Raw genomic sequence first — 12,012 nt, forward strand, 5'->3', positions numbered from 1 at the left:
ACTCATTACTAAGGAACTTCCTCAACCTCAGGTAGCCCTGAATTTAACAGCGCTCATCCTTCTTCTCAAACAATGGCCAATTATGCCCCCGTCCTTTGCTGTGATATCGTACGCTCTCTCTCATTTTCTGCAAAGTCTTCTTGATAAAAAGGCTGTTTTCTTTTTTCCCAAATATATAACATATTTCAGGCTATATTTTACCAGTTCTTCCTCTTCTTTTTTTTTTTTTTTTTCCCCCAAGATCTTTCTTTAACCATCCATATGCGCTCAGAGTTTAGAGATCCATTCCTGACATTTCTTCAGGTCAATGTTATAGTAACTTAGTTCAGACCTCTACAAGGATGTCTTTGCCTTGGTTCTTGAATTTATTTTTTATCTATTTTAATCTATCTTCTGCTCAGATTTCCCAATTTGAGGAGAGACCCTTTTCATAAGCAGAGCGTTTTCACATAGGAAGGTTTCAATGTTATCAATATTCCCAAATTTTCACTTTCTTTTCTCTTCGTATTTGATTTAAAATGGGATAACTGACCAAGATGGCAGGTGAGAAATTTTCTCAATTTTCAATTTTGAGGCTTTCCTTTTTTTTAGAAGAGCACAGCATATTCCTTGTAGGAAAGGTAGGGAATGAGTCTGGACTCTTTTCCCAGCCAGTGCCTTTTAGAAGAGCCCTATGTGCACAGAAATGTCTCTCTCTTCATATTTAAACTCCAAAACTGTGAAAAGAAAACAGTGTTTCTGCTGGTCCTATTTTACCTTCTAACATCCATTTGATGATTTCTTTTTGAAGGCTTTGGAAACACAGTTGAGATGAAAAGCTGCTCCCTGCCTCTGTCTGCCTTTCTGCAGACAGAGATCTTACTGAGAGCTTCAGGGAATAAATGAGGAGAAAATTCCTCCTAGAGGAGAGCATCCTGTGCGCTGGACTCCTTCAAGCTGGGTCCTTGTGGACTTTGTGGCCCCCACGTATCCATGCTGCGCATGTACCTATTGTTGCTTTTCCCTTCCACCATATGAGGACACCTCCCCTCTTCCCTCTGTTCACACATTTGCCTCCTATTACTTCCCATCAGACTGCACTGGGAGAATTCATTAGTGTATATAATATGCTTTGAGGTTGTCCGAATAACGGTGCTGTTACACTTTTTCACTTCTATAGGCTCTTTTATCTGAAGATCAAAGTATTTAGTTATCATTACCATGACTGGATTATTGCTGCTTAGCCTTTGGATCTAAGGGTAAGAAGCAGCTCTTCTGGGTAAGCGTTAATGAGAATTAAGGGATGGTTTTATTAAATTAATTGAATGCCTTAAATTGTGCTAATGCTGTAGAAAGGGGTGCATCCATGCCCTTTCCTACCACCTGATGGTTTGAGCTGTGTGACCCATGCTGCCCTCTCAGATGAATCCTGTGAGCAGCCCCTCTGAGATATTTAGTGCCTTGTCCTTTCGAACTGTGAGATCTCATCTCAAGATCTTGCTCTGTCTCAGTGCATTCATTGATCCCTAGAGAAGACAAAGCATTTTAGGCTTCTTCCAAGCATGACAGTCATGAAAATACGCGCTGGACCAAAACAAACTCAGAATGCCCTGGTGAGACATTTGCTTGGCTGAAGCTTTTGAATGAAACAGAGGAAATAACAGAAGGAAGGAAGGTGTGAGGACAAGGTGGGGGGAGACTGCGTAACCTTGTTTGCAGACCTTATCACCAAAAACATGACCTTCTGAGAAGAAACTTCACTGTTGGAGAGCAAAGTAACAGCTCTCTCCATCTTTACAACTCACACTCATCCTGGCATGCAGCACACTCAGCAGGGAGCTCCACCAAAACTCCCTTTGTCCTGAGAAAACTGAGCAAAAAGTATTTCAAAGAATGACCGTCCACGTCAACTCCTTGTGGCTTTAATCAGTCCTTCATTCTCCTTCCTACTTCTGTCTCTTTGTTTTTCCTCCATGAATTGCTTTTTTTCCAGTTAACTCAGATTCAGCAAATCCTTCCCAATTAACAAAACAGCACCTCTTTTGGACTTTATGAATTTGCCTTTGCTTGTTCACTGTTTTGGAATGTTACAATGAACCTGACTCCCTGGCAATACACATACCTAAACTTATTGCACAAAGGTGGTTGGGTTAGTGCTTCCCCAGTTACCAGGATAGGTAGCTGAGATGAAATTTGTGTTCTGGAAAGCAGAACAGAAATAAAAATCTCAAACTTCAGTGGAAGAAGGTGACTACTCCGAGCTCCTCAGACGAAGGCCATGAGGTTTTGGCCAGCTCTGGGGAATCAAATCAGCAAAGAGCAGCTGTAGATGCTCTGTGTGTCGTGAGCCAGAACGATTTCAATTGAGGAGCTAAATGCTCATTCAACTGTGTATCCAGACAGTGTGCAGATGATATCTTAGTGCTGATAAAAGTGATGTACAGCATATGGATGAGTTATTTAAACAGGGCTTCCCTGTGAAAACACACTCAGGGCTTCCCGTCTTAGCCACAGTACTTTTCTGGAGTGCCTGCATTAGAGCAATGTGCGACAGGCAGCCTTGCACAGGGCACGACTTCAGGGAGACAGAGGTCACTGAGCTCCTCGCAGCCATTATTCTTTGACAAAAGCACTTGGCAATCTACCTAGCTATTAGGAGGATGCAACCATGTGTGTTCCTGGCTGCAGCTCAGGGAACGTCAGGCCCCAGCTGAGCTGACTGCTCGGGGATAACAGGTTATGAAGACAGAAGAAAATGAAAAGAGAAAGTGTGTTTCTATCACTGATTGAAAATCAGCAAGTTGGAGCAAAGCTTACTAGGGAGTTCTTGGAGCCTCTGAGGGGCTCCTGCTGGAGTCGCCAAGAAGGCAGTCAATCTCATGTACCCATATATATCACAGTGTTTGACACACAAATAGCATGTGCCATTTCCATATCCCAAATGTCCTAGTAAAATTTCCCAATAGATGCAAAGTATCACCAACGCACTTTTAGTCTCCACTTTTTTTTTTTTTTTTAAATTTAGTTTTCAATAAAAAAATATCAGAAGCATTTATTCATTCCTAAAAAAAAAAAAGAGGTTGCAAATACATTTTTAGCTTAATAAATATGTGTTTGAGTCAAGTGCTCCAGTTCTCATTTTAAATACAGCTGGTAAAAAGATTAGTACACCTATCACTCAGTGAGGGGACTTTCAACACATCCCTTGCTCTCCTTCAGCAACCCCGGTACTAAAGGCCTGCAGTCAGAGTCATGTAGGAGCCTCTAGATATGCCTGATAGCAAGACTACTCCATGGAATTGGATAGCTAATTATTCACTTCCTATGCCACATTTAGAACTTCTCAGGTGGAAGAGCATGGAAACCTAGGAGATTCATTTTTCCCTTTACAGATGAAATAGCATTTTACCAACAACATTCTCTCTGTTACTTAAGCATTTCCTTCTTCTGAGACCCCTGTATCCTTCAGCATTTCGCCAAATGAAAAAGAGGACAGCAAGGATGACTATTCTAAGAGAATTTCCATTTCCCCCAGCTGCCACATTTTGGTTGCCATGGCAGTGCACAGGCTCCAAAGGGCCCTGCTCAGTTGGAGATTGTGCAATTCGTCAAACTACTCCTCTGGTGAGTCACTTTTCCTGGTTAAGTTTGTTACAGAAATAAGTGTGGTCATCAGTTCTGGTGGTTGCAAATGCCGCTCTTACCCTGTGACCTGAATTCCCTCTCCCTGGACATAATTAACTCTGCCAGCTAGAGATAATTGCAAGATCACTTGGTACATTTTTGAAAGGAAAGAAGACTTCCAGAAGTTCAAATACTATACATATCTATATTTACTGTTATTCTTTAAGACCAACACGACCTCATCTGTTCAAGCAAAATGCCAAAAATAAAAGGTCCTGAGCTTTGTCCCCATGGACAAACCTCCAAGTCTTCCAGATTCACCCAATAGTGAAGCAGTGATGGGGGGATGCCAAACTAACCTTGTCCCATTGGCAGCCCCAGCATCAGGTTGCTTGTGCTGCCCATGGAAGTGACAAATTGCTTTGTCCTTCTCTGCAAAAATATACCCTTCACTTTGAGTACTGCTACTGCAAAGATGGCACCAGAACTGTGCATCAGACCAAAAAGACAGGCAGATGCATGGGGCATCAGGGAAGATGCTCACTGAAATCAAGAAGAGTTCCCTGGCTTTTGCTGCAGGAAGGATTTTAAATCCTTCTGATTGCTAAATGCATTTAGTTCTAATTTCCCTAAATCTCTGTTTTTAACAAAATCAGTGCCTTGTAAAAGCAAGTAACCAAAGTACAGAACAGAAATAATTCCATTGTTACAACCCAAATCAAAGCTCACACACACACACACACAAAAATAATTTATCCTAACCAATTTCTGATGTAGATCTTGTCTAGAACTGAATAAAATCTTTCAGTGCTAGGAACATTCTGAAGAAATTTGAAAGTGTAGCTATTTTTCAGAATCTCTGGAGGCTAGTTTAGAAAAAAACATCAACAACTTGTAGTGCAATTTTACTGTTATTTCCACCAGCTCTGTGGCTGAAGTCTCCTGTGGTTTTGTTCAATTGATCTAAAAAGGAATGTAAATAAAGAGGAAAAATGGCAGAGGAAAGTACTCAGCATTAATTACAAGTACATAATAAATACTGCATTTGCTCTTCCACAGATGTAGCACAACAGAGCGCCTGCAGAAGAGGCTGCAGTGAAATATAAGCCTGGCTGCATGCTGCCATAGATCAGTCAGAGTGCACTGTTTCCATGTCACTAAAAACAAATAACGATGTCCACAAGATAGATGTAAATAATTGACCGTACTTATTGACTAGGTAGCTGCCAGCATTTGTATCTCCCTTCCCACCTCTGTGTGTGTGCACTCACCGCCCATGGCAGCTCAGCTCAGAGCGTGGCTGCAGCTCTGCACTGTGCCAATGAGTTGGGTTTCACTTCACTCTTTGTCTCCAGCCAGTTGATGGGTGGATCATACCTTGCTTTGGGACATGCTGCTATGCTCCCCACCATTTCCCAGCTGTGCTCCCTTCCGGCACCTCACACAGCTCAGCCAACACAGAAACTCTTCTGTTCTTGCATCCCCTCCGATGCTCTCAAGATGTCCCTTCTCAAGTCTGGCTCTCTCCCAGCCCCAAGCTGTGATGAAGGCTTCATTTTTCATTTCTTTTCCAACTGACCAGGACATCTCTAGCTCTGTTCTCAATATAAAGTGCAATTACTGCAAACAATTTCATACCTACATACAACCTGTCATGTCATGACAGGACAGCACATTTCCCTTCTACTCGTGACACACTGTGATCTGAACCTAAAATATATACATTTCATTCCCACAGCACAGTATATAGGATACTTCCATGAAGCCCTGCTCATTTTTGGAAATGCCTGTTTAGTTTTCCTCTAACATGGCACAAATGATGGCTTTATTGACTAGGTGATGTAGTGTGATATTTATCTCTCTGCCAAGCTCCAGTGAGGACAAGGCTCCTCTGGTCACTCAGCCAAGAGAAAGTGTGTATATTCTATCTCATGGTATCTTCAAAGGAAGAATATATTCTGGGAGATATATTTTAATGGAATGTATTTTACTTTAGTCAAGCATAAGTTTTCTGAGTCAGAGAAAAGGTAACTGGATTCAATTTGATAGTCTCTAATACATCGGAGGTCTCTTTTAGGCTCAATCTATATGAAGAAACACATTTGGAGATAAAAAATAGAAGACCAAGCAGGGAAGCTGACAGCAAAAACGTACTTTTTGTTCCCTGCTTTTTTATAATTTTCACTGCAATCAAATAATTTACTTCAGAGAAAATGATGGGGCAGATGAAAAATCCAGATACCTCATCCTGCTGCAGAGGAGGTCTGGAAGCCCAGATGCCACCTTGGTCTCCTCAATGGCCTTGGCTCGGTCTGAGCAAGCAAAGGCAGCAGGGTATTGGGTGTTAGAGAGGTCCCGCTCTCCACAGCTGCTACACACGGGGGTTATTTTAAGCTCCGAACACAATTTATCAAATAACATTTCTGAAGAATGGTACAATATGAGTCATATTTACTTCACATTTCACTTGCTGCAGGCTCTCACTATTGGCTGTGAGTTATTTATTACTTCTGAAGCTTGCTCTGTGAATCTCTGTGAATCTCCTTTCTGGGTCTGTATTTCACATTTAATGAGTGCTTTAGCAATTTCATGACTGTTCTATGGAGTTGAGATGGCACTTTGTGCAGCCTCATGGTTTAGGGCCCATTTCAGACTTCACTGATTTCTGGCCATTACTATGTACATGAAACAACTCACAACCCAAAAATATTGCTTCCCTCCCATTCTGTTGTGTTTCAGACACTACTTTGAAAACACAGATTTTGTGGATGATGACAGAATCCATCTCACCTCAACAGGACAATTTACTCCATGTGGCAGTGACTGAACTACATCAGAAGTCAGTGATGGTGCAGAGGGGGAATCCCTGGAGGTGCTTAAGGCCAGGTTGGGCCCTGGGCAGTCTGACGTGGTGGGGGGCAGCCAGCCCATGGCAGTAGGTTGGAAATGGATAGGCTTAAAGATCTCTTCCAGTCAAAGACATTCCATGATTCCACGATCCCATGATAGCAGACTCCAGTGCTTACAGCCTCCTTTGGTCAAAACTATGCAGGTACACTTGGGTAATTTAATTTATGACTTAGGAGGGCTGGATTCCTTGCCCATGCTCATATTGCAGCCTTTGAAGGCATAACAGAGTCTGCCATCAGACTATGCTGATGTCTTCCATTGACTGGTTGTTGTATGGGCTTTGTCACACTTGTCCAGGCTACACTTAGACAAGAAAGCTTCAGAGCTTAAGGAACACCAGTTGACCTCATTCTTGGAAGCTCCAGTCCTCAGGTTAAGAGGCTGTGAGCACATAGCCCATAGGTATGCTCTGTCTCGAGTATCTACAGGTCATTAAATTCACAGCGTTCCTTCAAAGTGTTGGATAGTTTGTGATCAGCATGCTTAAAAGCCTGATTAAAGTTCTGGCTAGTAAGTCCTTTAAAAGGACACAACTTTCCTTCAAAAGCAAATCTTGGTCTCTGTGGGGCACTGAAGTCCCCTGGGGATTGGTCTGAGACCAAGGAACATACTTTTACAAGAGCAAGGAGTTGCTGCAAACCTCACTCCCCACTGTGCTGAGCGACGTGTCTGCAGTTTTGATCTTACTATTTTTTTGGTGATAGATACATAGTGGCATATGCACTTGAAAACAACATGCTCTGCAAAAAAAAACCAACAACAAAACAAAACAAAAAAAAACCTCCAGACAAATTTCCCCTACTCCTTCCCAAAACAAAACTGAAATAAACAAACCAAAACCTCTATAGAAACAAAATACACCCCTGCACTTGCTCCTTTCTGCTGGGGAGAGAATGACGGAACAGATGTATAACAGAAGCTATTTATGTTGATTAATACGTTACTGGGGAGATGCTGAGAGATTGCAGTGATAAGTTTAGAAGCAACTGTACAGCAAATGTATTGGAATAGAGCAGATCCCCACCTGCCCACCATGTCGTTGCACCGAGCATTCATTTCTAAGTGATGTGTCACAGGAATCCTGCACCAAGTTCGTGTGAAAAATACATGTGAAATACAGAGCGTGCTCAAAGCCTTTCTGTACAACAGCATCCTACGAAAATTCTCACCCTTCTGCTTCCTTCTTGCTTTCACATTTCACAGAAATATTCCACTCCACCTGCATCCATCACAAGGATCCATCACAGAGTGCTGGGACTTGCAGCAATTCCCATACCTACAAATTCTCTGTTCTTGCAAGTATTTGTCACCAGAAAGTGCTCTTTTCTCAAACATAGATTTCAATAAAACTGTAATTTTCATTATCAAGACGATCATATAACATGAAGATAATGGCACAATCGTTTTCATTTCCCATTTCAAAGCAAAATAAAACAATGCTTTGTAATGGTGATTCTAAGCATGTTGTTTAATGAAATAAAATCTTGTTATTTGGATCAAAACCACTGAAAACCAAACCCAACAAAAGCCACAAAACCCAATGCTTTTTTATGAAAGATGTTTCAGAATTTGCTATTCCACAAAGTCCGAGCTTTTCACCTGTCTGCACTCCTCCTTGGAACTGCAACTGGCTGTAGAAATGTCCCCAGAGGAAGACATTCTCTTTCCTAAGAATAATGATGACATAAATAACAATGAGAATGAAAATGGCCATAACCTGATCCTAACACATGGGGCTGTGTTACAAGACACAGTTGAATAATAAAGTTGAATAAATGAAGTGGAATTTCCCTCAGCAGGGAAGACTTCCTGAATGCCCCTTCTGGACTTCGACTAATAAATGATCAGATAATAAAATATATTCATAAAAGCTGTCACTACCAAATTGCCTCACAAGATCTCATCTCCCTGCTATCTCAAGCTCATTAATATTTGGAGAAATTGATATCCAATGGCCAACAAGCTGGTTCTTGGCCTGCCCCTGCCGTCTCATGGGAGCAGTGCTGAGCTGCTCGTCATTATCTTTGCTCGTCAAAGGAGATGTGGCTCCTTTTCATCCCCTGATTTCTGATACTATCCCAGCATTTGGAAAATTAACTCCTATTGCCTGCATTCACTCAAAGCACAATGTTATCCCAGGCTCACCTCTGGTTCTGCCTCACATGAAGTTAGATAGGCCACAAGAAAAATCCCTCAGACATTAAAGATATTACTTACTGGATATACAACCTATGCCAATAAATAACAAAACCTATTATAACAGTTCTCACAGCTATTTTGTTCCTATGTTTTGAATTCTTTTCTTCTTGCTTTTGTATAACAAGACATGAAGGCTACTTGTATCTCAGGCTCCTTAATAGGCAAAAACTCTACCATAAGACCTTCAAAATGAAAGCATTTATTTCCAGGCCTTACAAATACACCTCTACTTGTGTCTCTATCACAAATTCGCATCTTCTGTATTTCATGCAGTTTTTCAGCCACCTTGTATTGTGCCTGCTTTTCCAAGAAAAATTACTTAAGAGAAATTTTAACAGTGAATACAGAGGACAAGGGATTCCCATCAGAAGACTCTTTAGGAACTCTTTGGACTTTGGATGCTATTGAATGTTCAAGCAGCAGAACTATTGACTGAAATGGGAACCAAAAGGAAAACTCTGTACTTCTCTGACCTTTCCAAAGGCCAATAATACTTAAAGCCACACAGTTCTCCACACAGTTCTCTCCATAATTGTTCAACAATAGTTTGGCACAGACTATATAGCCTTTTATTAGGTATCTACTATATTATTTCTCCCTGCTTTACTGGAATTACATAGTTTCCCAAAAATGCCAGAATGACCTTTTTCTAATAGCGACAAAGTAATGACTGACAAAAATTGATTGCAAATGGGTGGCTTTAGAAAATTGCCTGCATTTCTGTAAATTACCCCAGAAGATCTCAGTAGCATAAATTTAGAATGGTATTTTCTATGGTCCCAAGTTTAAGGCCCAAGTTCACAGCTGAGACCCGTGAACCCTTAAGTCCCTTCTGAATTACAAACCAATGCAGAGAATACAGTACTGTTCATGAAGGATGGTCAAAGAACCTGCTCAGCTCCAAAGCATACACAAAGATTAAATCACTTGAACTGGAATAAGGAAGATGACTTACCTTGGAGAAATATCACATCCTTGCTGCATAAAAGCTCCCAGGGAGAACCAGAGACTGTTGAATATCCCAAATTCATTCGTTTGATCATTGGCCGGCTGGTCCCGTCCTTCCTCAAACTCCTCGGTGTGCCACTCATAAGGGCTGAAGCGACTCACCAAGAAGAGGACAACGCTCACTCCAATGTAGGCAAAAACAATGCACATCCATATTTCATAGGCCAAAGGGTCCAGAAAAGAGAACACTCCTGGTTTGGACTTCTGAGGCTTTTTTATCATGATAGAGATACCTAAGCTCATAAAAGGTTTGGAAAAGTCTATAACTTCTTCTCGAACCAGAGTGATGGTTAATGGTGCCACAGCCACATCAGCCCTCTGAAAAGGAGAGAAAGAAGAGTTGCATTCTGGGGATAAAGCATACCTACTAACTCCAGCTTATTTTACTTTGATCTCTGTTTAACCCTACTATCTGAAAAGTAATCAGACAAAACCAATTGCAGGAGAAATTGTTGAAAAGAAGCAGCCTATAACATTGGTTGATTATTTCCATTTTATCAATACTGATCACTGGTTCTATTTTGAAATTTCCTTTTCCAGCCACCCATCTCCAGTGTGATTTATCCACTGATGTCACAGTCTGATGCAGAAGACTTTTGCTAAAAGAGCCTTATCATCCAGACATCAAAAGAGGTAAGGAAAGCCAATCGCCTGAAAAAGGACACCAGGATGTTTACTTCCATCAGAAACCACTTTTTGGTGGTATAACTGATGCAGAAGAAGAAAAAGTTCCAATGACACTGATGTGCACTTTCCATTTATTTTATAATCAGTCTTGAAAATGGAAAGGGAAATACACTGAAATGGTTGTCAGCATATCCTGTCGAGATCTCAGCAGGACTCAGATCATCCATTTCTCCAGCACGGCAACAGACAGACTTGGGAACTGATGCTCCCTACACTATGAAGGGTAAATTGCACCCCTCTGAAGAATGACTTGAAACACTGCAGATGGGGAATTATCAGAGCAAATCAGATTTAGAAGTGTAGGGTGAAGGGATATATTTGAACAGATGGAAATGAGTGATTAGACCAAAAATGTCAGGTTCACCAGACATTCAAGGTCAGGCTGGATAGGAATCCAAGCACCCTGATGGAGCTGTAGGTGTCCCTGCTTTTTGCAGGGGAACTGGACCAGATGATCTTTAAAGATCCCTTCCAACTCAAACAATTCTATGATTCTACAAATCTATACCGAGTTTTTGAAATCTTACCTTTCTTCCATCCTGCCATTATCAAGTAAATATAAACTATAATAAAATTTGGAGATTCTACTCATGACAAAGTTTAACCTTTCAATACTTGTTCTTCCAAAAATTGAAAGAAAAAATATTCCTGTAGCTACGGAAAAGAAAACACTTTGACATTTCTATGGGCACAAAATGTGCTGTACCATCCTGAATTAAAATGTTTCCTCTGGGCTGATTATATTATCTCAGCTGCAATCCTCAAAACAGCACAGGCTGATGGAAGGTGGGGATCCTTTTTACTATAGGGCCTGAGACTGTTCTAAAGACAATGAAAAAGGGGGAAACTCACCCCATAAACAAGTTCTCCCACCATGCCGTTCCATGTTTTGGTGTCGGGGTCCCGGGCTCCATACTTCCCATCTCTGACAATCTCCAGCCTGTAGTGGTAGCCAACATGCTTTGCAATCTCAGCAGCAAGCTCCACACAGTAGCCTTCATACCTTTCATTGCCTTCAAACTGGTTGGCATTCTTCTTGAGCATCACATATGGGTCTTCCTGGCACAGAGGAGACCAATATTGAGCCACTCCATCTTCCCAGTGCTTTAGAGACTCAACATCTTTGCTTACGATCTGCTTGAAAAGCCCTAATTTTGTATGTATGTACCAAAGGGAACTGTCAACAAACAGTGGGGTTAATTTAGGAAGTATAAAGGGTAATTTTTAATTCCGGTGTTTTCTATTCATTTATGCAAAAAACGTGTGCAGCTTCTGCATTTATAGACTTCAGGGCAATGGAGATGCCTGGAAGGATTTGGGTGACAAATCTTTAATTGTGGCTTGGTAAGGGTTATTTAGTACATTTCAGCTATGATTTTTTTAAAGGAATGTCTGCCTGTGTGGGCACAAACAGAGACAAATCTGCTGGGCATGAGAGAGCCCTAAAGATGTTTAATTCAGTTTGGGTATTGTGTCCTCTTTGTAGGTTTACAGCAAGCATTCAGCAAACAAGTTAGTAAAATTTCATCTGTTTCTGCAGGGTGATGGTATACAATGACACACTACATGATACCATACATTATGGGATACTTATTGTTCCTTCAT

At 41.2% G+C, this 12,012-nt stretch overlaps 1 protein-coding gene across 4 annotated transcripts in view; it reads right to left on the reverse strand.

Moving 5' to 3' along the window:
- Positions 1-12,012, reverse strand: part of GRIA1 (glutamate ionotropic receptor AMPA type subunit 1) — a gene marked incomplete at both ends in the record, with an annotated part of 107,257 nt that overhangs the window by 22,254 nt on the left and 72,991 nt on the right. For all 4 annotated transcript variants that reach the window (XM_079542558.1, XM_079542557.1, XM_079542555.1 and 1 more), the window contains 2 exons: positions 9,668-10,038; positions 11,260-11,466. In XM_079542558.1, the coding sequence (XP_079398684.1) occupies positions 9,668-10,038; positions 11,260-11,466 (578 nt within the window). The remainder of the gene's footprint in view (positions 1-9,667; positions 10,039-11,259; positions 11,467-12,012) is intronic.

Source organism: Tetrao urogallus (genome assembly GCF_951394365.1).
Source record: "Tetrao urogallus genome assembly, chromosome: 14".
NCBI lineage: Eukaryota > Metazoa > Chordata > Aves > Galliformes > Phasianidae > Tetrao > Tetrao urogallus.